General features: G+C 37.7%; 1 protein-coding gene and 2 pseudogenes across 2 annotated transcripts in view; 2 read left to right on the plus strand and 1 right to left on the minus strand.

The window, feature by feature from the left end:
- LEKR1 (leucine, glutamate and lysine rich 1) overlaps positions 1-26,373 on the plus strand; it is a 223,055-nt gene that overhangs the window by 140,187 nt on the left and 56,495 nt on the right. For both annotated transcript variants that reach the window (XM_004037896.4, XM_055381886.2), the window contains one exon: positions 16,226-16,307. In XM_004037896.4, the coding sequence (XP_004037944.1) occupies positions 16,226-16,307 (82 nt within the window). The remainder of the gene's footprint in view (positions 1-16,225; positions 16,308-26,373) is intronic.
- LOC109026037 (Krueppel-like factor 3) lies at positions 13,718-14,716 on the plus strand (annotated as a pseudogene).
- On the minus strand, positions 25,149-25,874 carry LOC101140607 (death domain-containing protein CRADD-like; annotated as a pseudogene).

The following is a 26,373-nucleotide window of genomic DNA, read 5'->3' on the forward strand; positions in this document are numbered from 1 at the left end:
GTACCACAGGACCTTGGGAATAAATTTTAGACTTCATTTTTTAAATTCTATGGCTTCTGATCTTTGCCTGATTTCCTAAATTCACCCCTCTCAGATAGTTTGCCCCTTGCATTCTTTCTCCCATTATGTATACTTGTAGCCTGAGGTGTCTACATCATCCCATCCCAATGTTGTCTCCTTCTGCTCATTCAGATACCAGTTTCCAATTTATTTAGTCATTCAGCAATATTTATTAGGCACCTGTCATAAGATTAACACTAGGCTTGATGAGGAACAACTGTGATAGATGTTCTGTCTTCTCTGTCGTACATGGCTTCTATACTAAGCATGATTCATCCTCAGGGAAACCTCAGCTAAGCAGTGAATAGAAAGGAGCTTTAATCTGTTCCTTCCCTAACACCTACATGGGCACACTCTTCCCTACACACACAGACACTTTTACACATGGACTCACCCAGGCACAGAACATACCGGCTGCTCATAGACATTTACAGCTCATCCACATTTATGGGCTGACAGCATATGAATAATAGTGACACTGTCTAAATGAGGAATTAATGATCTCTCCCCATACTCCCACCCTCTTGCCCAATGTCTCTTACCTCTTGGCAGCATCTCTAACATCTCTCTCCTACTAGCTAATCACTGGTACTATCTTAACATCATTAAAAAAATCATTCCTGTGAGTTCAGGTAGATTTCCTACTATAATCTAAATAGCAGCTGACATTCACATACCACTTGCCATATGTCAGCCATAGGTACCCCCTTACTATCACCCTCCTGGGTTAAGCACTTTTATTATCTCCAGTTTACAAATGAAATTACTAAGGCCTAGAGGAATTCAGTCATTTGCCCAGGACTACACAGCTACTAATCAGCAGAACTGGAACCTGATTCCGGAACTTTACTACCAGATTTCCACTGCCTAGGAGCACCAAAGCATATACATTGTTATCATTAATGTGTGCTTCAGAGTGAGCTACTGTATCAGGCCACTTCCAGCCTGGCTGATAGTAAACATAAGCTTTTATGTGGGGAAGGCAGAAGAGGTCTAGAGGAAAGTGGATACCTGATGATGGCTTACAAGAACCATCCATGGCTTGCAAGATGAGTTATAAGATGGGTATGAGTATGTTATATAGTTTAGTATTAGGCTACTTTAATATGATGGTTTTTTGTTTTCCCTTACCAAAATAAGACATGTTCACTATTGATTAGGAAATTCCAACTTTCAGATAGAATTATAAACATTTGATGTGAATCCTTCTAGACTTTATTGTTTGAATACATAGTTTTATAAAATTAGGATAAAAGAGTTTTATTATCCCTACCCTTCCCCCCTCCTATTTTCTTTATTATGAAATCCTTCCGTGTCAAAAATATTCATAGTATTCTGTTGTTTGGATTAATCATAATTTATTTGATCTTACCCTATTATTAGATAGTTGTTCTCACTCTTTTTTATTAAAATATTATGATAAACATCCTCATAATTAAATTTTTATATATCTCTGAGTATTGCCTTAGAATTCCTTTCGTCTTAAAACTGTAAAACATGTTTGTGTTGTTTTGTTGCTTTTTAATTTTATATTATGTAATTGTGTGGTAGAATTAATTCTTAAGAGTGCAATTAGTTCAGAGTAGTTTTTAGCATGAAAAGACTCTTCAGAAGACAAGGAGAAAACTCCTTGTCTTTTGCCTATTTTACTGCCATCCTAGCACAGAGAAAAAGTGTTCAGAAAGAAGAGTCAGTACTCGGTGGCTGAAGATACACTCCATCTCCTTCAGTTTGCACAGAATTAGCCCTGCGTACAGGAATCTCTGTAAGCATGATCTCTGATTATGAAATACACTGATTCATTAAAAGAAGTTGATGTTTATGTAGTTATGTAACACTACTGGAAAACGTCATAAATATTTTTAGATCTAAACTTCTCTTTTATTTATTAATTTACTTTATTATTAACCCTACGTCTTTTCTTCTTTATTCCCTAAATGTTTTCAGCTAATATTTTGCTCATTTCATTGTAGGTCCATGTCCCTTCCTACTTTGTTTACTCTAGGCTGTCCGTATCCATCTTCTGGTTTTGAAAAATCTCATTATAACTTATAAATACATGTGATTGTGTGATTTTATGCAAAATTTGGAACAACAAAATACTGCTCTAAAACATTCAGAAAAGTTTCTAAATCTATCAGTATTATTCCTATGTGATAGGTAAAGTATTATATTCATTTTGCCAGTCTAGATAGAGTGGTTAAATAATTTAATCATGGTAAACACACATATACACACACACAAACTAGAATTTAAAAATTCCTTTCTTATCCTTTCATAATTTGTCATATTTTATAAGTCCCTATAAATTACAATTATCTTCATGTTATATTGGGTTGTTTTAATGTTAAGATAAAAAAACGCAGCAGAAACAGAAGCATTTTTTGCATGAACAATTCTGAAGTGAAAGTGTTGGTCCTTAATATTAGAATGTAATTCATTTATAAATTTTAAATATTCTGATTATCTCCTTAGCTTGGTTTAATCTACTCTTCCCTTCTATCCCCACACACAGCAAAATAATTTTCTGGTTTTAATGTAACTACATCTGTATTGAATTGCATCTTTTTAATTATATATCCATACCTATTCTAGCATCTGATTTATAAAATCTCCACATACTATTTTAGTCCCTTCTAGGATAATGCAGGAAATGTTAAATGTACTTCAAGAACACTTGTTTCAAATAGATATAAATTAAACCTCTAAAATATAAACCCTAAAATGAAATGAATTATGTAAGTGGCTGTATTACCATTTGAGTTTTGTATTACCACTTGAGCTTTGAAAAATGTTTGCTAAAGTTAAAATATGTTAATTTGATATTGACACAGTTAAGTACTTATTAAAGAATTACTTCTATTATTGGTATATATTTTTGCATGTGCAAAGGTTTACTCTGAATGCTCATTATAAAAATTTTAAATGAGATATTACTTTTGTAAAAGGCTAATAGCTCATCAAACTGTGATATGATAATATATATGTATAAATTATATCTAATGCAGCAGACTGATTTTGTATATTCAGGTCAGTTATATTTTATTAGAAATCTCACAATTTCAACCATGTAATTAAGTAATGTAACTAAATAAATAATTTAAAATAGTGAAAAAATAAAACAGATAAATAAATAAAATAAATAGTGATGGGGGTGGAGCCAAGATGGCCGAATAGGAACAGCTCCAGTCTACAGCTCCCAGCATGAGTGACGCAGAAGACGGGTGATTTCTGCATTTCCAACTGAGGTACTGGGTTCATCTCACTGGGGAGTGTCGGCAATTGGGTGCAGGACAGTGGGTGCAGCGCACTAAGTGTGAGCTGAAGCAGGGTGAGGCATCGCCTCACCCGGGAAGTGCAAGGAGTCAGGGAATTCCCTTTCCTAGTCAAAGAAAGGGGTGACAGACAGCACCTGGAAAATCGTGTAACTCCCACCCTAATACTGCGCTTTTCCAATGGTCTTAGCAAACGGCACATCAGGAGATTATATCCCACACCTGGCGCAGAGGGTCCTGCGCCCATGGAGCCTCGCTCATTGCTAGCACAGCAGTCTGAGATCAAACTGCAAGGCGGCAGCGAGGCTGGGGGAGGGGTGCCTGCCATTGCCGAGGCTTGAGTAGGTAAACAAAGCAGCCAGGAAGCTCAAACTGAGTGGAGCCCACCACAGCTCAAGTAGGCCTGCCTGCCTCCGTAGACTCCACCTCTGGGGGCAGGGCATAGCCAAACAAAAGGCATCAGAATCCTCTGCAGACTTAAATGTCCCTGTCCAACAGCTCTGAAGAGAGTAGTGGTTCTCCCAGCATGCAGCTGGAGATCTGAGAATGGACAGACTGCCTCCTCAAGTGGGTCCCTGACCTCCGAGTAGCCTAACTGGGAGGCACCCCCCAGTAGGGGCAGACTGACACCTCACATGGCCGGGTACTCGTCTGAGACAAAATTTCCAGAGGAACGATCAGGCAGCAACATTTGCTGCCCACAAATATCTGCTGTTCTGCAGCCTCCGCTGCTGATACCCAGGAAAACAGGGTCTGGAGTGGACCTCCAGCAAACTCCAACAGACCTGCAGCTGAGGGTCCTGACTGTTAGAAGGAAAACTAACAAACAGAAAGGACATCCACACCAAAACCCCATCTGTACGTCACCATCATCAAAAACCAAAGGTAGGTAAAACCACAAAGATGGGGAAAAAACAGAGCAGAAAAACTGGAAACTCTAGAAATCAGAGCATCTCTCCTCCTCCAAAGGAACGCAGCTCCTCACCAGCAATGGAACAAAGCTGGATGGAGAATGACTTTGACGAGTTCAGAGAAGGCTTCAGACGATCAAACTACTCCGAGCTGAAGGAGGAAGTTCGAACCCATGGCAAAGAAGTTAAAAACCTTGAAAAAAAAATTAGATGAATGGATAACTAGAATAACCAGTGCAGAGAAGTCCTTAAAAGACCTGATGGAGCTGAAAATCAAGGCACAAGAACTATGTGACGAATGCACAAGCCTCAGTAGCTGATTTGATCAACTGGAAGAAAGGGTATCAGTGATGGAAGATCAAATGAATGAAATGAAGCAAGAAGAGAAGTTTAGAGAAAAAAGAATAAAAAGAAATGAACAAAGCCTCCAAGAAATATGGGCCTATGTGAAAAGACCAAATCTACATCTGATTGGTGTACCTGAAAGTGATGGGGAGAATGGAACCAAGTTGGAAAACACTCTGCAGGATATTATCCAGGAGAACTTCCCCAATCTAGCAAAGCAGGCCAACATTCAAATTCAGGAAATACAGAGAATCCCACAAAGATACTCCTCAAGAAGAGCAACTCCAAGACACATAATTGTCAGATTCACCAAAGTTGAAATGAAGGAAAAAATGTTAAGGGCAGCCAGAGAGAAAGGTTGGGTTACCCACAAAGGGAAGCCCATCAGACTAACAGCAGATCTCTCAGCAGAAACTCTACAAGCCAGAAGAGAGGCGGGGCCAATATTCGACATTCTTAAAGAAAAGAATTTTCAACCCAGAATTTCATATCCAGCCAAACTAAGCTTCATAAGTGAAGGAGAAATAAAATCCTTTACAGACAAGCAAATGCTGAGAGATTTTGTCACCACCAGGCCTGCCCTAAAAGAGCTCCTGAAGGAAGCACTAAACATGGAAAGGAACAACCAGTACCAGCCACTGCAAAAGCATGACAAATTGTAAAGACCATCGAGGCTAGGAAGAAACTGCATCAACTAACGAGCAAAATAACCAGCTAACATCATAATGACAGGATCAATTTCACACAAAACAATATTAACCTTAAATGTAAATGGACTAAATGCTCCAATTAAAAGACACAGACTGGCAAATTGGATCAAGAGTCAAGACCCATCAGTGTGCTGTATTCAGGAAACCCATCTCACATGCAGAGACACACATAGGCTCAAAATAAAGGGATGGAGGAAGATCTACCAAGCAAATGGAAAACAAAAGAAGGCAGGAGTTGCAATCCTAGTCTCTAATAAAACAGACTTTAAACCAACAAAGATCAAAAGAGACAAAGAAGGCCATTACATAATGGTAAAGGGATCAATTCAACAAGAAGAGCTAACTATCCTAAATATATATGCACCCAATACAGGAGCACCCAGATTCATAAAGCAAGTCCTTAGAGACCTAGAAAGAGACTTAGACTCCCCCACAATAATAATGGGAGATTTTAACACCCCACTGTCAACATTAGACAGATCAACGAGACAGAAAGTTAACAAGGATATCCAGGAATTGAACTCAGCTGTGCACCAAGCGGACCTAATAGACATCTACAGAACTCTCCACCCCAAATCAACAGAATATACATTCTTCTCAGTCAGCACCACACTGCACTTATTCCAAAATTGACCACATAGTTGGAAGTAAAGCACTCCTCAGCAAATGTAAAAGAACAGAAATTATAACAAACTGCCTCTCAGACCACAGTGCAATCAAACTAGAACTCAGGATTAAGAAACTCACTCAAAACCGCTCAACTACATGGAAACTGAACAACCTGCTCCTGAATGACTACTGGGTACATAATGAAATGAAGGCAGAAATAAAGATATTCTTTGAAACCAACGAGAACAAAGACACAACATACCAGAATCTCTGGGACACATTCAAAGCAGTGTGTAGAGGGAAATTTATAGCACTAAATGCCCACAAGAGAAAGCAAGAAAGATCTAAAATTGACACCCTAACATCACAATTAAAAGAACTAGAGAAGCAAGAGCAGACACATTCAAAAGCTAGCAGAAGGCAAGAAATAGATCAGAGCAGAACTGAAGGAAATAGAGACACAAAAACCCCTTCAAAAAATCAATGAATCCAGGAGCTGGTTTTTTGAAAAGATCAACAAAATTGATAGACCCCTAGGAAGACTAATAAAGAAGAAAAGAGAGAAGAATCAAATAGACGCAATAAAAAATGGTAAAGGAGATATCACCACCGATCCCACAGAAATACAAACTACCATCAGAGAATACTATAAACACCTCTATGCAAATAAACTAGAAAATCTAGAAGAAATGGATAAATTCCTCAACACATACACCCTCCCAAGACTAAACCAGGAAGAAGTTGAATCTCTGAATAGACCAATAACAGGAGCTGAAATTGGGGCAATAATGAATAGCTTACCAACCAAAAAAAGTCCAGGACCAGATGGATTCACAGCCGAATTCTACCCGAGGTACAAGGAGGAGCTGGTACCATTCCTTCTGAAACTATTCCAATCAATAGCAAAAGAGGGAATCCTCCCTAACTCATTTTATGAGGCCAGCATCATCCTGATACCAAAGCATGGCAGAGACACAACAAAAAAAGAGAATTTTAGACCAATATCCCTGATGAACATCGATTCAAAAATCCTCAATAAAATACTGGCAAACCGAATCCAGCAGCACATCAAAAGCATATCCACCATGATCACGTGGGCTTCATCCCTGGGATGCAAGGCTGGTTCAACATATGCAAATCAATAAACGTAATCCAGCATATAAACAGAACCAATGACAAAAACCATATGATTATCTCAATAGATGCAGAAAAGGCCTTTGACAAAATTCAACAACCTTCATGCTAAAAACTCTCAATAAATTAGGTATTGATGGGACATATCTCAAAATAATAAGAGCTATCTATGACAAACCCATAGCCAATATCATGCTGAATGGGCAAAAACTGGAAGGATTCTCTTTGAAAACTGGCACAAGACAGGGATGCCCTCTCTCACCACTCCTATTCAACATCATGATGGAAGTTCTGGCCAGGGCAATCAGGCTGGAGAAGGAAATAAAGGGTATTCAATTAGGAAAAGAGGAAGTCAAATTGTCCCTGTTTGCAGATGACATGATTTTATATCTAGAAAACCCCATTGTCTCAGTTCAAAATCTCCTTAAGCTGATAGGCAACTTCAGCAAAGTCTCAGGATACAAAATCAATGTGCAAAAATCACAAGCATTCTTATAAACCAATAACAGACAGAGAGCCAAATCATGAGTGAACTCCCATTCACAATTGCTTCAAAGAGAATAAAATACCTAGGAATCCAACTTACAAGGGATGTGAAGGACCTCTTCAAGGAGAATTATAAACCACTGCTCAAGGAAATAAAAGAGGATACAAACAAATGGAAGAACATTCCATGCTCATGGGTAGGCAGAATCAATGTCATGAAAATGGCCATACTGCCCAAGGTAATTTATAGATTCAATGCCATCCCCATCAAGCTACCAATGACCTTCTTCACAGAATTGGATAAAAACTACTTTAAGGTTCATATGGAACCAAAAAAGAGCCCGCATTGCCAAGTCAATTCTAAGCCAAAAGAACAAAGCTGGAGGCATCAGGCTACCTGACTTCAAACTATACTACAAGGCTACAGTAACCAAAACAGCATGGTACTGGTACTGAAACAGAGATATAGACTAATGGAACAGAACAGAGCCATCAGAAATAACGCCGCATGTCTACGACCATCTGATCTTTGACAAACCTGAGAAAAACAAGCAATGGGGAAAGGATTCCCTATTTAATAAATGGTGCTGGGAAAACTGGCTAGCCATATATGGAAAGCTGAAACTGGATCCCTTCCTTACACCTTATACAAAAATTAATTCAAGATGGATTAAAGACTTAAATGTTGGACCTGAAACCATAAAAACCCTAGAAGAAAACCTAGGCAATACCATTCAGGACATAGGCATGGGCAAGGACTTCATGTCTAAAACACCAAAAGCAATGACAACAAAAGGCAAAATTGACAAATTGGATCTAATTGAACTAAAGAGCTTCTGCACAGCAAAAGAAACTACCATCAGAATGAACAGGCAACCTACAGAATGGGAGAAAATTTTTGCAATCTACTCATCTGACAAAGGGCTAATATCCAGAATCTACAATGAACCCAAACAAATTTACAAGAAAAAAAGAAACAACCCCATCAAAAAATGGGCGAAGGATATGAACAGACACTTCTCAAAAGAAGCCATTTATGCAGCCAAAAGACACGTGAAAAAATGCTCATCATCACTGGCCATCAGAGAAATGCAAATCAAAACCACAATGAGATACCATCTCACACCAGTTAGAATGGCGATCATTAAAAAGTCAGGAAACAACAGGTGCTGGAGAGGATGTGGAGAAATAGCAACACTTTTACACTGTTGGTGGGAGTGTAAACTAGTTCAACCATTGTGGAAGTCAGCGTGGCGATTCCTCAGGGATCTAGAACTGGAAATACCATTTGACCCAGCAATGCCATTACTGGGTATATACCAAAAGGATTATAAATCATTCTGCTATAAAGACACATGCACATGTATGTTTATTGCGGCACTATTCACAATAGCAAAGACTTGGAACCAAGCCAAATGTCCAACTATGATAGACTGGATTAAGAAAATATGGCACATATACACCGTGGAATACTATGCAGCCATAAAAAAGGATGAGTTCATGTCCTTTGTAGGTACATGGATGAAGCTGGAAACCATCATTCTCAGCAAACTATCACAAGGACAAAAAACCAAACACCGCATATTCTCACTTATAGGTGGGAATTGAACAATGAGAATACATGGACACAGGAAGGGGAACATCACACACATGGGGGCCTGTTGTGGGGTCGGAGGAGGGGGGAGGGATAGCATTAGGAGATATACCTAATGCTAAATGACGAGTTAATGGGTGCAGCACACCAACATGGCACATGTATACACATGTAACTAACCTGCACGTTGTGCACATGTACCCTAAAACTTAAAGTATAATAAAAATAAATAAATAAATAGTGAAAAAATAAAACAGATTTTAGTTTAAATGAGTTATTAATTTGTTATTTAAAAGATTAATTTATCATTCACCGAGACCAAATGAGACACTTGATTGTAATTTATATAAGGACAAATATATCTTAATGATATTTGTCCACTGAATCTAAGCAGATAAAATAATATTATATTTTAATAATAAAATAATTTAAATAAACTTGATTTAAATAATTTAAACAGTGAGTAAAATAATTTAAAATAGTGAAAAATAAAATAATTTAAAATAGTGAAAAAATAAGACAGGTGTTAGTTTAAATGAGTTATTAATTTGTTATTTAAAAGATCAATTTATCATTCACCAAGGCCAAATGAGGTGCTTGTTATTTATATAAGGACAAATAAATATATCTTAATGATATTTGTACACTGAATCTAACTAGTGTGAAACCTAGCTACAAATAGATTAGGTGTTTAATAAGTGTCTATTGAAATAAAGTAACAAATAAGAAAGTTACGTTTTAATGCCAAGACACATACCAGATAATATCAATGAAAACTGCAGAACTATTTTTTGTTTCATGTACTGTATTTTAATCTTAGGCACTTAATTCTACACATATTTGCTGGCACTCTTATTTCTAAAGTCTGTGAAGTTTTATTCATTCTTTCAATGATTATTTTTTAATCAACTTCCATGTCTCAAGCACTATGACTATAACAGATAAAGTTCCTGTTCTCATGAAACTTACATTCTAGTAAGTTTACATTGAAATGATTCAATGAGTGTAAAGCACTTAGGGTATAGTACCTGGTACATAGTAAGTATTCCACATTTATTAGCTATGATGATGATGATGGAAGACACCCATATATACATGCTATTCGAAGCCATGAAACTAGATGAAATTATCTTGGGAGATAATGCAGCTAGAGAAAAGGGCTAGGGGCTGAGCTCCTTGTGCTTCCCAGCATTTAGAGTGAATCTAAGATTAAGAATAATCAATAGAACCTGAGAAGATAGCCAGAATGTTGCCAAGAGAGAGAAAATAACTGGGTCACATGCTGCATAATATTTGAATTTGATAAGAACAGAGAATTAAATTTTGAAATTGCCAATATAGACCGTCATTCATCACCTTGAAAAGAGCTGTTTCTGTGGAGGAGTGAAAAAGAAAGCTCAATTGGAATGGATAGAAAAGAGACTGAGGAAAAGGCAAATCATAAAAGGAGAGTCATGAATGGCCAAGAAGTATAAGGTGAGGTGCTCAGCTCCAAAAGGAAGCAGAGAACTGCAAGTTAAACCAAAGACACTACTTTGTATTCTTCATATTGGCAAAAATTAGAAAAATAGCTGTTTCTAATGAATATTAGCTGCTTCTAATGAATGTTATAAAGCAGGAGCCTTTATTCAGTGAAGCAGGAATGTAAGCTAGCGCCTCCATTTTGGGAACCATTTGGCAGTATTTATGTGTATTCCTATGATCTCATACTTAATACCTAATACCGCCCTGGAGACATACTGCAGACAAATTGTCCTATAAGTACACAACAAGATGGGTAAAAAACTTTCATTGCAGGATTATTTATGGTGACAAGGTTTCAGGTAACCTAGGTTCTATCACTATGGTACTGGATAAGTAAAATGTGGTATGTGCACATGATGAATTATTATATATCAGTCAGAGCAGAGTGAATCATATCTACATGTAGCTACATGGATAGGTCTCAAAAAACATAATATTGACTAAAAAGAATAAGAGTCAAAATGAGACTTGTAGTTTAACTTGATTTGTGTAATTTTTAAAACACCTTCAAAACGAATAATTTTTTCACATGTTAAGATGCAGGTTAGAAGGTATACATTAAATTCACAAGCATAAATGCTCTCTAGAATGGATCATTCCCAAATGAAAATGAACATCTCAGTTTCACCCATATTAAAAACAAAACAAAACTGACAACCCTCCTTGTTACCATATCCACCTCCAGCTGCAATTCAGTTTTTCTGCTCCCTATACATGGAATCAAATGGGATGTCTTTAATTGCTGTTTCAAACGTTATCTCCTCCCCACTACCCTCCAAAAAGCTTTCTTGCCCTTTTTTGTTTGTTTTCTTTTGTACCTTGGGCACATAGAACAGAGTTGATTAGACTCTGTAGTACAAAACATGCTATCATCCTTGACCCATGCCAGCAACGCCCCCCTCTAATTAATATACCTATAAATTTTTCTAACAGAAAAATAGAATAATACAACATGTGTGTGTTCCCATCATCCATAGTTAACAAGTTTTAACATTTTGCCATAGTTGCACTATAGCTTGTTAAAGAAGAAAAAGACAATTAACACTTCCATTTTTACTCCTCCCCATACAAAGATAGCTACTGGTGACACCAGGTCCAAGTGCAAAAACAGCATATCCTCAAGGTGAGAAGTGATGAGATTCAGGGCAGAAGTGGAAGAGTAGCCTTCATGCCACCACCAATGATAATAGCTAACATATGTGTGTTACTCCCAGTGTGCCTGCAACTATTCCCCTTCTTTACATACATTAAGTAATTTAATTATCAGAACAGTCCTGTATGATAATGACTATTTTACAAATAATGAAACTGGAGTTAACAGTTAACAGGAAGCAGAGCCAGGATTTGAAATTAGGCAATCTGGCACTCTAAAGAGCTCATGCATGACACCTTTAAACTATCCTGTCACAGACAAGTGTTGAGTTCTTGTTTTTCCTTGCCTTCAATTACCTATACAATAAAAAAGTACAGCCTTCTATTTTACATTAAAAAAAAATTTCCCTGATCTCTGGGTGCCAGTTCATCTGCCTGCTTGTTCTTCCATTATGCTACTTTAAGCTGGAATCATTTTCCTCCACATAGCACTTTGAACCAGATTTTTAAATGTTTTGTGTTTTCTTTATCCAGTAAGTTTTAAGCTTGAAATAACTTTCCACTATATAGGTTTTAGTTACTGTTTTCTCAAACATTATACTAACTTAATATGCCCTCCAAGTGACTATGAAGTTTTATATCAGCCTATAAAATAGCTAATTATGAATACCTTTTATATTTGTAGTTTCTAGAAACCTTTAGGGATAGCAGGATTCTCTTAAATGACTGATTATCCCAAATCTGATGCCTGTGTAATGCTATCCAGCAAACAGCTGGCTTCATATGAAGAGAGGTTAAGAACTCTTTTTGTCTTGTTCATTTAAAATCATTTACTTCTTATTTAATATCTGCAAAGAACACAGTCACATCATAGTAGAATTTGCTGTTGTAAATTTTTGATTGTTTCCATGGGTTCTGCCTTACATCTGCATGGTGTTTAAAGCCAATGCTTCCTTTGTTTTTGTAGGCATTTAGGGCCTTGTGCCTCATAATCCAATGTCATGCTGAGTGACAGAAAATTAAAGTCGAATTTCTTTAACTATAGAGAAGGACTGGGCAGAACAATAATACACTTATTTAACAACTCCTTGCCTCAGAAACTGAAGGAGCTGTTTTGTGCAGGTGGCTTAATCTCTCTGCAGCTTATCCTAATGGTGTTTCTTTATTTATTAAGGACAGGTACTGGGCACTCTGCTTCTAAAAACAAAAGGACCAGACTAGTCTACCAGAACCTATAGTGAACTAGTAGGATGTTTATATTTCATTCAGAAGAGCAAAGCTTTGAATTAGCTGCCATTTTTACTGTCTATTATTCTACTAATTCTCAGGTAATTGAGAATTAACTGCATAAAATTACATATCAAGTACCAGTTCTTTGAAGTTCATTTTAAGATAAGTCTTCCTTTTAATTTATAGCTGCATTTAGAAGTAATAACATAAAATTTATCATATGGGCTCAGACCTATGCTTCATCTAGTTTAGGATCATATCCTGACAAAAGCACCAGGGGCCATTTAATAGTAAGGTGTGATTGTTCTCTCTGATGAAATCTTCTCATGGAATCAGTCACAGTAACACCATAATTTTATTAATATTTTTATTAACTATAATATATATTTAAGCTTTCTAAAACTAAAATCTAAACCACCTTTTGGAGTTAGAAATTCTACCAGTTTACTGCATATTTCATTGTTAAGTAATTCTTTTCATTTGTCTTAAGTATACCTCTTTAAGGATTCTGGAAATATGGTAACAGATTTGTAGCCACACTTACCACACTCTTATGGAGAATATCATATTCTCTTGCAGCTTTTATATTTCAAGAGTTTATATTTCAAGTGTGAGAGATATAAGAACTTTAGGATCAGGCAGACCTGAGTTTGAATTATAGGATCTAACTAGCTGAGTGACCTTTGATAAGTTAATTACTCTAATCCTTAGAGTTTTCTTGGTAGTTGTGACTATACATGAAATTATATGAAATCAATAAAACGTAACAAGTATGGGTCATCTACTCTACACCATTACCTAATAAGTTTTTTCAGACCCGGGAAGGCTTATTGCATGGAATACAGATGGAGCCAGTGGACCTCACAGTAAACAAGTGGAGTTCACCCGTTTGGCTGGGAATTCTTCCTCTCTGAAGTTCCCATCCTTGAACTGGAGAGCCTCTCCAGGGCTGAGCATGCCTTCTTCTAGCCCATGATGAAAAATACTCACTCTCTTCTCTGGGCATGCAGCCCTTTGGCATGCCACTCTCCATGCCACCAGTGATGGCAGCTGCCTTCTCCTGGCACAGAATACAGAGCCTAGGGATCCTGCCTGGTGGTGGTACGGTCTGTCCCCTTTATGTACATGAGTTACCTCCAGCAGCCTCTCATTGTTTCCTTGTTGGAGGAAATGGAAAATTCAAATAGTAGCATGCAAGTACCTATAATTGAATCATATAAGAAGCCTATACCATAGGAAAAAAAATTGAACCTGTGATCAAACAACAGAGGACAGATTATTATCCTGAAGAAATGTCACCCCCACTTAATGAACTCAGTGCCCACCCCTTGCAACAAGCATTGTTGCAAGAGAATCTCCCTTAGGTCATAGTGCAGCCTGGGAAGAGACCTTTACTGATGGAATCAGTGGATAACTCAAAGGAAGCAGAGGATACACAGATGTGATTATGACATATGCAACAAAGTATACACTAAAAGTTTCCACGTGAAATCATACAGAAGAACACACACAGGAGATAAACCCTACAAATGTACATGGGATGGATGCATATGGAAGTTTTCTCTGTCTGATAAATAAGACATTTCTGAAAACATACTGGAGTCAAATCTTTTTGGTGCCTGGACTGTAACCACAGCTTCTGTTCTGACCATCTTGCCTTCTACAGGAAACGCCACATGCTAGTCTGAATGCCTTTGTCTCCCACCTCAACGTGACTCCCTACTCACCTGGCTCTTTCTCTATACTCCCACCATTATCTATCACACTTTTTACATGTACATTTTAATTTTGATTCAGCTGGTCTGATCCTCTGAATTTATATCATCCAAAACTTCCATATGGTCAGTAGCAGGTACTCTCTAATCCTCCCTTTCCTTACCATGGGTGACCTAAAAAATGAGAACTTTTTTTAGAGATGCTAAGCAAACTATTCTTAGAGACAGATAAAGTTAATGTAATAAGAACAAGAAAACATGTAAACTAAGAAACAAAAATTAACGTATGTAAAAGCACTGGATAAACAAAGGTTTATACAAATGTCTGGTAAATGCTAATTAAAACATTTGTTTAGAGTGAATTTATTTTCTAATTTAAGGAACTAACTCTTTGTAAAATAAAGTTAAGAATGCCGATTTATATAGTTTTATGTATTTATATGGATGCATAAAGATTTTAAAGTTTACTATTAAAATATGTCACTGAAACACCTGAACAGATGGAACATAGAAATTTTACAACTCCAGTGTTTTGAACATTTTTTTTCTGGAGACACCAACCAGTCTATCAGTTTGTTTTCCATTATAACTTATTCTCAAAAAGCGTACCAACAAGGGCTGTCACTGGGGCTGGGGTTCAGATCACAGTTTCCACACACAGGACAATGGAAGGACTTAGATAATTCAAGCCATTTGTTCTTTCTGCTATGGTTTCAGTTCTGCATTCACACGCTTGTTAGACAGGGCTGCTTGAATAATCATCCTCAAATACTGCTTACATTCTCCAGTTAAAGACTCTATGGACGAGTTAGTGGGTGCAGCGCACCAGAATGGCACATGTATACATATGTAACTAACCTGCACAATGTGCACATGTACCCTAAAACTTAAAGTATAATTTAAAAAAAAAAAGAAAAAAAAAAAAAAAACAAACAAATAGATCAATGGAATAAAATAGTGTCCAGATACAGAAAAAAAAAAAAAAAAAGACTCTATGGAAGCCAGTTTCCTGCTTGTATTCTCTTGGTTTTGAAAGTCACTAAAATGCCTTTTAGATGCTACCCAGAGTTAACACGTTCTTTACTATGAGCCTGGAACATGATTTGTCTGTTTTAGTTCTAGCGGGAAGACTCAGCCATGCTTCACAGTTCCAGACCACAAAAGTGAGCTCAGGCAATCATGTGTTTTAGAAACAAGACACGTGATCAGAAATTCTTATGTTTGTCAGCTACATACATTTCCTTTGAAAACATTAGTAAAATTTAGCCTATTAGCTGTTTGAAAATCAGCATGGTGGTGGGGGCAGAAAGAGGCCAACAAATTGGGCCTGTCAAAACCCATTAAGTCTGTGGGGTGTTAGGATAGGGAGGGCTGAGTAGTCAATGATAAGTTGCATATGGACATACAGGCAAAGTGGAATAAGCAACTGCCTTATTCTTCAGGAGCTGACTAGCAAGATTAAAAGAATATGGTTTACTCTATGAAAATATCTGGACACTTAAAATGTACTAATCAGATGAAATACATTGTGTCATTTCAGATTTACAATGTCTAGTAGAGGAACTTGGATTAAAACTTCAGAAGGCGGTGACAGAGATGGACAACTATAAAGAAATGCTTATGTAAGATGGAGAATATTAAACAACTTGTAAGATAACAGTGCTCTGTAGATATGTTACAAAATGGCAAGAATTAGGAAGAAATGACAAGAATTATAAAGACCCTGGTGTGTTCTCTGTGATTCTTTTGGCAGTGATTTACTGGTGTGGGTAATAGTTTACTGCTGCTTTTCTTGCCCACTTTACTGGCCTAGATTATATATTGAAGAACCCGTAAATATTTTTAAATACATGGAGGATTTCTTTCTCTCAATAAGAAACTTACCTATCCATATATTAAAGTTTTCCCTGATAGTTCAAATGCGGTAACTTAATGTGAAATAGTCTTTGAACTTTTTTCTTATCTTTGTTTCTTTATTATCTCTCCACAAGAAACAATATTGAACTTGTATCTCAAAATTACTAATTTTAGCTTCAAAGAGAGAGTTGAGTAGCTTTGAAATGCTGAAGTACTTATGCTTGATGTAAGTGAGAAAGAAATATTGGAAAACACGTGATAAGAAAATGATGTAAAATCAAGTACACTATTTCTTTTAAAAATTAATTTTCAGCCTGGGCAACATGGAGAAACTGTCTCCACAAAAAAATACAAAAATTATCCATGCATGTTGGCACATACCTGTAGTCCCAGCTACTCGGGAGGCTGAACTGGGAAGATCACCTAAGCCTAGAAAGTTGAGGCTACAGTGAACCATGATCATGCTACTACACTCCAGCCTGGGTGACAGAGTGAGACCCTGTCTCAAAATGAATAAATAAGTAAAAATTACTTTTATTTCAGAAATCTCAAAAATTATAGCATAAACATAGTATATCTATAATTATAATACTAAAATAGTATATATATAATCTTTGAAAAGTAAGTAGATTCTTTTACTTTATGATATATATGATTTTCAGTTCCTATATTTTAGGAGGATGCACCTCATAAAAACATAAATATTTAGAATGCTTAGCAACCAAATGTTTGTGCTGACCATGAACTACTCCTAAAATCAATGTGTTTAATAAAATACTGAACACAAGAAGGAACAAATACCAAAAATACCCTATCAAATTAATGTATACTTGGATTATTTGTAACAAAATAGTTTGTTTCTGAAAAGGAAGGAAAATAAAATATTCATACTTTATAACACTGTGGTTAATAGTACAGTAAGTATAATAGTTCAGCTGTCTGTGTAGATGGCTGGGGTTGAAGGAATTGGTGGACGGGGGTCCTTAGAAGACCCCCTAGGCCCAGGAAGTAATTTTTTGGGAGATTTTTTTAAATCATGGCAAGAAACAAGGTGATGGTTGCTAGAAAAAAAAATTGTTGTTGCTGTCCCTCTAATAACATCAAGGAGGGGTTTGGCCATGTGGATGTCTCTTGTGGAAAGCAGTCTAGTCAGGCCCCAGCTACTGTGTGATGATTGCTTCTTGGAGCTCAAGAAGTGAAGAGGGCACAGTCTAGGCATAGGGAGGTGGTGTTAGCACACAACTAAGCTAAGAGGGAATTTGTGGGCATACCAAGACTCAGCATATAAAGTGGAGTCTTAGAAAGTTAGGAAAGAAGCTTAACATAGAAATGAGCATAGTGAAGAAAAGGAATAAACTTACTGGTAGTGACATGAATTGATATTTTACAGAATAAGTTGGCACAGAATTCTTTGTATATTCATGTTCTGCATAATGACATTTTGGTCAGTGACAGACCATGTATACAAAGATGGTCCTATAAGATTATAATACCGTATATTTACTGTACCTTTTCTATGGTCAGATATGTTTAGATATGCAAATACTTACCATTGTGTTACAATTACCTACACTATTCAATACATTAGCATTCTGTATAGGTTTGTAGCCTAGGAACAATAGGCTATATCATATAGCCTAAGTGTGTAGTAGGTTATTCCATCTTGGTTTGTGTACACTCAGGGATGTTCACACGGTGACAAAATTGCGTAATGACACATTTCTTGGAATGTACCCCTGTTGTAAAGCAGTGAATGACTGTGCATGGAGCCTGCCCATTTAATATTAACACATGCTTTGTGGTATTTTTGTTTATTATAATTTTAACATAATTTGTGCTGAGAAATGGTGAGAGTCAGGGTAGATTGGAGATGCAGGGAGAAATACACCACTAAAGTCCATCAAACTAATTATCTGTAGGAAGTTACTGTATAATTGCAGAAATGCTGATGATGTTTTATCAGTTTATAAAACTAATGTTTCCTACACGTACAAGACCTTCTTAACAATTAAAAAATGGACATGATGCCCATTTTTAGAAATGTGAATTAGGAAAGATAGAGCCACTTAAATGGCTCCAAGTGCTGGAGACCTTTCTCTATGCTACCTGTCTCTAGCTCTTCCATCTATACTCTATCTACTCTCCTTTACTGCTAGGATTAAGTTGAGGAGTGTGGGCATTTAGGATCAAAGCCTGGGACTGCTAAAGCCTCAGGTTGCTCAGAGGTCAGGAGGTGAGGCTAGAGTCAAATTTGTGGCTTCGCCATTTTTGTAATGATAAGTTTGAAGTCAAAACAATTCATTCAAAAAATTTGACATATTAATACAATTTGTTAGTAAACTCAAGATTTCCTGTGCACACTCAAACCTCTTTGGACTTCCAGAAATTGGAATATGCTATGAAATCAGGTTTCTTCCATTTTTAATCCTCATTCTTTGTGGGGGCTGGGAATAGGAATGTTTGTCACCTGTAAGTTAATTCTTTGTGTTGTTTAAAGATTTTTAAATATTTGGATATAAGTTTTGTGAATTTTGACAATAAGAGGAAGAAGCAATTTATAAATGGGTGAAATTGGGGTTCTTTTTCCAAGATTTTTAAGAAAATATTTTCCAAGGTTTAAAAGAACGTTGTTATGTATTTAAAAATAGAGATTTTATCAGAATGCTTTGGGCTACAAGTAACAGAGGTAGGATAATGTCAGTTTTAGTTGATAAGCGTCTCAGCAATATCCCCAAGGATCTTGATGTTCTTTCTGTCTCCATCCTGCTGCCCTCAGCACTGGCTTCAACCCAAAGCTAAGTCAGGTCCCTATAATCGCAAGATGGCTGCAGTTCCTCCACTCTAGAGGCCTCATTTAGATATGGTGCCTGCAGGCAGGAAGGGACTGGTTTTCTAGTGTCTTTTTATAAGTGAGAAAAAAGAATTATCAGATGCCACCAAACAGCATTCTCCTTATATTTCCTTGTCTAGAACCCTTTACATATCCTCTCCTAAGTGAACCACTGGCAAGGGGAACAGGGCTGCTATAATTACCTTAGACCAAGCAAGATTTATCCTTAGAACAAATAATAATTGGAACTCTGATGGGCAGGAAATAAGCTGTAGTGAATGTTCAGAAGGTAACCAGTAGTGTCTGCTAAAGAGGTAGAGCATTAGTGATGCTCTGAGAGCTTGATGAAATTTTCTACAAATTTTATTTTTAAGTACTATAATATCTAGATTAATTAAGGGAACACCTCCCTGAAATAATGAAAAATATGAAGACTATAAAATCTAGTTCTATTGCTTTTAAACATATATGGATATAAAATATACTTTTATTACTTTCATATATATATGAATATATGTGTGTGTGTGTGTGTGTGTAGATAGATAGATAGATAGATAGATAGATAGATAGATAGATAGATAGATAGATGGAAGAGCTAGAGACAGGTAGCATAGAGAAAGGTCTCCAGCACCTGAAGCCATTTAAGTGGCTCTATCTTTCCTAATTCACATTTCTAAAAATGGGCATTATGCCCATTTTTTAATTTTTAAGAAGGTCTTGTATGTGTAGGAAACATCAGTTTTGTAAACTGATAAAACATCATCAGCATTTCTGCAATTATACAGTAACTTCCAGGATAAAGATAGATAAATAAGCCTTAAAAGAAAGACTGTCATTTATGGTGAGAAATTTCTAGGAATTCCTGAAAGGTAATACATAGAAAGGATAGTAGAAAGGGTCAACTCTACTGAGGAATAACCCAGGCGAAGAGCAATTGAGTGGTGATGCTGGTGGGCATGGGATAGACAGGACCTTCCTCGGAATTAATTAAAACACAGAGAAGGGAGTGAGACCTGGTGAATCATTGAAATAGTGGTTGTCAGACTCCAATCTACATAAGAATCACGGGTAGCTTGCTAAAATTCTATATTACAGTATGGCCTCTCCCACAGACTCAGCCTCAGGACCAGATTTCTGGGCTCCTTTTCCACAGATAATCTGGTTCTATATTTATGTCTGGGGTGGCTCCAAGCAATCACATTTTTAATGCACTCCCCACATGATACTGATTCAGGTGGTCCAGTGAAACCCACTCTGAGGAATTACATATGGACCATTTAAGTCAGCTGGCCCCTCATCAATACCCTACAATCAATCAGCCCTGTGTGAAGCAGCATTTGCAGAAGCATCTATACTCAGACTAACACAATGAGTATGTGGACTAGAGTCAAACAGCCTGGCAGCTACTGAATCCCAGGAGAGACCAGGGTCCCCACAGCCCAAGACGAACCTCCAGTGCCCCCACCAGGTAGCATACCCTGCCCCTTCATCACACCTCTAAAAACAATCAGGGCAAAAATAAACAGCAAAGCAGACAAGCAAACAGAGGATCTTAAGTCTGAGGATTCAACACAACCAAAGATTACCAGGTATGTGAAGAAACACCTCCCCCCAAGTCCCCCCAAAAAGTGGCTATGAATTCACACAGAAAATCCTTAACACCCTAGAAAATTGTTAAATAGCAAACAGATGACATTAGAATAAGTATAATTGATATCCCCCAAAGTATGTCCAGGATTGTAACCATAAAAGAACAGACGGTTATGGCAGGCTATTAGGAATTTGGGAGATTAGAAATATCAGAAAAATGATCCCATTCATGCTAAAAATGAATACCAATGCACATACACATGCATATGGATTTAAATACATTGAATAAATGATAGGATTACAAGTTACCTCTAGAAATGAAAGTGTGGGCTGTGTGGAAATTCTTATCTCACTCTATTATATATTGCTTGAATGCTTTACACTTTGGATATATTTATTTTCATGTATGTGATAAGAACAAAATTTACTTAAAATGATTTATAATCTGTCACTAAGAATATGTCTAAGTGGTTATGTAAAATATGTTTTCTGGCCGGGCACGGTGCCTCATGCCTGTAATGTCAACAGTTTGGGAGGCTGAGGCGGGTGGATCACCTGAGGTCAGGAGTTCGAGACCAGCCTGACCAATATGGTGAAACCTCGCCTTTACTAAAAATACAAAAATTAGCTAGGCATGGTGGCAGGTGCCTGTGGTCCCAGTTACTCGGGAGGCTGAGACAGGAGAATTGCTTGAATCCAGGAGGCAGAGGTTGCAGTGAGCCAAGATTGTGACACTGCACTCCAGCCTGGGTGACAGAGCGAGACTCGGTCTCAAAAAAAATTAAAAAAAAAAGTTTTCTAATTTAAGAACCTCTGTAATGTACTTACACTTTAATTCCTTTTTTTTTCTAAGCAAGCTAACACAGGACTTACATTTTAATTTCATTAACAGTCACCTGCTGCTCATTTAACTGATAATTTGAACAATAGTAAACTTTTGACCATCACAAAGTACTAATTTTTAAAGCTCTTACTTGGCCTTTCAACAGCATCTGACAGTTGACCAATCAGTTCTTGGGACAGTCTCTATTATTGAGGTATAAATATCAGCGTTCTCCTGATTTTCCTTTCACCTTCCTGTTCATTCATGAAAATTTCTTCCTGGCAAGCAGAAGGTGGCCTGGTGGCATTCCAGTGTCAGTGTACAGATCCATTTTTCACATGGTCCTAACTTGAACAGGCTATGTTTATTTCATTTATTTATTCAATACAAAATGTTTACTGAGAGCCAGGACTATTGTGTGCAGGCACTAGATATTGGAGTAACAAGATTGGCACATTTCCATAGAGTTACTTTTCAGACAATGCTAAGTGCCGCAAAAATATAAAATAGGCATAATAGAATGTGAGTAGTGGAGAGGGGTGGTATACTTTTGACAGAGTGGTCAGAATGGCATCCCTGAGTAGATGATCTTTAAGTTAAGATATGAATAACAGAAAGGAGCTAGCCATGATTACATCTGGGAGGAAGGAGATCAAGACAAGACCCTACGTTTCTTGGAAATCAGTTTTACAAGTTCAAAAAACATGAAGGCCAGTTGTAGTGACAGAATAACGGCTCCCCAAAGAGTTTCATGTCCTAATCCCTGGAATCTGTATGTTCCCTTATATGGCAAAAGGGACTTTACAAATGCGATTAAGAATTTTGAGGCCAGGCGTAGTGGCTCATACCTGTAATCCCAGCATTTTGGGAGACTGAGGCGAGGCAGGTGGATCCCTTTAGGCCAGGAGTATGACTTGGCCACCATGGTGAAACCCTGTCTCTATTAAAAAATACAAAAATTAGCTGGGTGTAATGGCACACACCTGTAATTCCAGCTACTCAGGAGGCTGAGGCACAAGAATCTCTTGAAACCTGGAGGCAGGGAGGCAGAGGCAGTAGTGAGGCAAGATCGCACCACTGCACTCCAGCCTGGGCAGCAAAGCGAGACTCTGTGTCAAAAAAAAAAAAAAAAGAATTTTGAAATGGGGAAATTATCCTGGATTATGTGGGCAGGCCTAATGTAATCACGAGGATCCTTATAAGAGGAAGCAAGAGGGTCAAAGTCACAAAAGCAGATGTGAGGATGAAAACAGAGATTGCAGTGATGTGATTCGATGATGGAGGAAGGGGCCACAGGACAAGAAATACAGGTGGGCTCTAGAAGCTAGAACAGGTAAGGAAATGAATTCTCCCCTGGAGCCTTCAGAAGGAACACAACCTGGTGACACCTTGATTTTAGGACTTCTGACCTCCAGAACTGTGAAATAATAAATTTGTCATGCTTTAAAACACTAAGCTTGTGGTCATTTGTTACAGCAGCAATAAGAAATTAAATTGACCAGTGTTTCCTGAAGAGTTTCTGAGGAGTTTGGATTTATAAGGAGAGCAATGGGAAGCTTGGGGAGAATTCTAAGAGAGTAATCTAATCTGTTTTTTAAAAGGTCACTGTGGTTGCTCCTTCAAGAATGGACTAGAGTAGGAGTAAAAGCAATATCAGGGAGTCTGGGTGGAAGGCTGTGCATTCATGCAAGTGAGAAGTAATTATGGTTTAGCCTAAGACTGTAGCATGGAGATGGAGAGAAATATATGTCAGAGGTCAATCTGATTTACTGATAGAGCAAATGTGACTGGGGAGCAAGAAGACTGGAAGTGAAACGAAAGAATAAAGACGGGCTTGATCCTTTTTGCATCAGGGTAGACAGTTGAGAGGCAGCAAAGTGCAGTGACTGAGAGCTCAGACTCCAGATCCAGACTGCTGGGGTTCAAATCCCAGCACTACAACTTAGTAGTTACGTCAACTTGGGCAAGTTTCTTTTCTCTTTCTCTTTGGTCTCAGTTCCCTAAACCGTAAAATGGGAATAAGGGCTTCTTTGAGAAGTGCACAAGATACATAATGTGTTACCTTTTACTATCATCATCGTGTTTGTTCCATTTATTGAAGTGGGAAATTCTGTGAAAGAAGCAGATAAGGGAGTGGAGGAATCAAAAACAATGCTTTTGATTTGTTAGAGTTGAGATGCCTTTGAGACTGCACAGTGGAAATATCAAGGAGTTAGTTTAAGAATGACTGTTCCTTATAAGCGAATGGAGTGGCATATAGCATCACCTTTCAAAGTGGGGGGAAATAGCTAGCTATTGTATTGTATTGTATTCTATTGTATTCTATTGTATTGTATTGGCAGGAGCAGCAGGGACCTTTCTGAAGGTTTACTCGTAGCAATTGAAGAGAAAGGATTACCACTATTTGCTAAGAGTAAAAGAAGGAATGCAATGCTTAAAGAGTTGTAGACATTCTTTCTATTCCATCCAATTTATCCATCCTAATGAAGGTGAAGATAACAATTGGGTAACGAAGGGTAGACCATAAAAAGACTGGCTTAACTGGTGTGGGGCAGGGGAAGGAACCATGCTGAGGGGACTTCCTAGGATGATAGGTGGCTTTAAAAAAATGCAGCCCAAATTTATTATCTACATAGTAAAATAACCACTAAAAGGAGTTCTTCTGTTCCTGCTTCTAGATTTGGGAAAGTGTACATAACAGTCTGAACATACAGTGAAAGTTGTGGTAGGGCTGCTGAATCTCAAAGGCATTTGTAAAAGAAACATTTTTGTTTGATTTCAAAGCAAATGTGTAAAACTTGGAAAATACAAGGATATACAAAAAAGTCATAGTTATATTTTGATATATTCTTCTAGTCCATTTTCCTTTTTTAAGTAATTTACATTTTATTTTCTTATCATGAATAATAAAGTCCACAGTTCAGTTCCCAGGCAATATAAAAGTGAATGTTTTACATATAAGACACCTACATGTAATGTGATAACATGGGGCTTTGGGGTTTTTTGTTTTTTGAGGTTTTTTGAGCCACTATGATTTACTAGACTATTTTAATTAGTCTAGTAAATCATCTATTTTAATTAGTCTAGTAGGCCATCACACAATTTAAAGCTGTGCAATCATAACAAGGCAATCTTCAGGCAATTAAAAACAACGAATTGTCGAACCAACCTGGGAGATCTACTGAGTAATCTGGCCTTTCAAGTAATGTCAAGTGGAAACCCTGTTTTCTCTTTCCATCTGAGGATCATTAAAAAGAAAAAACAAACCTAAACTAAACCAAAAACCACCTGTTCTGACTGAAAGTCAGGATTCAGTCCATGTGACTTGGAGACATGCTCTTCAGCTGGTTGGCAGAGGCACTTTCACTCCAACATGTGCAGGAGCACCAAGAGGTCTACCTCCATGCCTGCAGCCCATTGTGCAAGCTCTGGAAAGTTGCCTGCCTCTCAAAGCGCTGCCACCAACAGACAAAGGCCTCCACCACCTACAAGTGCACATTGTGGAGATGGTTGGCCTTACAGCGGTAGATATCTGTCTAGAACAGTACCAAAGACAGCACCATGGACTTCCACTTAGGGCCCAGCCTCTGGGTCAGCTGATTAATCTGCCAGTTTGATGGGGAGCTGATGATGTGCGAGGGGATCCCAGTTATCGTGTCATCTGCAGGCAGCTGAGTTATGGCTTTTTCCCTTGCTTTCTCCAGCTTCTCCCTTACCCACGAAAATTCCTGTAGCGAATCTAGGAAAGTATCAAATGCTTTAGGACCCCTGGAAAGTAGGCTATGCAGCAGCAGCATTGTTTTCTTGAGGCGTGTGGCTTGATCTTTAATTTCTTGGACATGGTTTCCTGTCAAGATTCCTTCCTGGTAAAGGTACAGAAGAACCAGTCCCTCCACCAATGCCTCTGCACCCAGCTGCAGGCAAAGTAAGCAAAGCACTTGTTTGTCTCTGGCCTCCATTTCTCAGTCTACAATGATGTATCTTTGATGTATCTTTGAGGGGGAAGGAACTCTAGTCCATTTTTCTAAGTAGTTTGCATTTTTAACATAATTGGGAATATACTTTATGCACTGTTTTGGGTTGTTTTTGTTTTTGTTTTTTTGAGATGGAGTCTCGCACTGTCGCCCAGGCTGGAGTGCAATGGTGCGATCTCGGCTCATTGCAACCTCCGCCTCCCGGGTTGACTCGATTCTCCTGCCTCAGCCTCCCGAGTAGCTGAGATTATAGGTGCACACCACCACACCCGGCTAATTTTTTGTATTTTTAGTAGAGACAGGGTTTCACTATGTTGGCCATGTTTGTCTTGAACTCTGACCTCATGATCCACCCGCCTCGGCTCCCAAAGTGCTGGGATTACAGGTGTGAGCCACCGTGCCCAGCCACTTTATCTACTGTTTTGCGAACTTTTTGCTTAGTGATATATCCTGGACGTTTTTCCATGTCATTACTTTACACATTTATGGAAAATTATTAAATGGCTACATAATATTCCAATCTATGGATGAACCATAACTTATTAACATCTTGTTTTTAGAATGTCCAAGTTTTTTATTTGTATAAGTAAGGCACTTGGAAAATTCACGTAGCT

This window comes from Gorilla gorilla, chromosome 2 (genome assembly GCF_029281585.2).
Source record: "Gorilla gorilla gorilla isolate KB3781 chromosome 2, NHGRI_mGorGor1-v2.1_pri, whole genome shotgun sequence".
Taxonomy (NCBI): domain Eukaryota; kingdom Metazoa; phylum Chordata; class Mammalia; order Primates; family Hominidae; genus Gorilla; species Gorilla gorilla.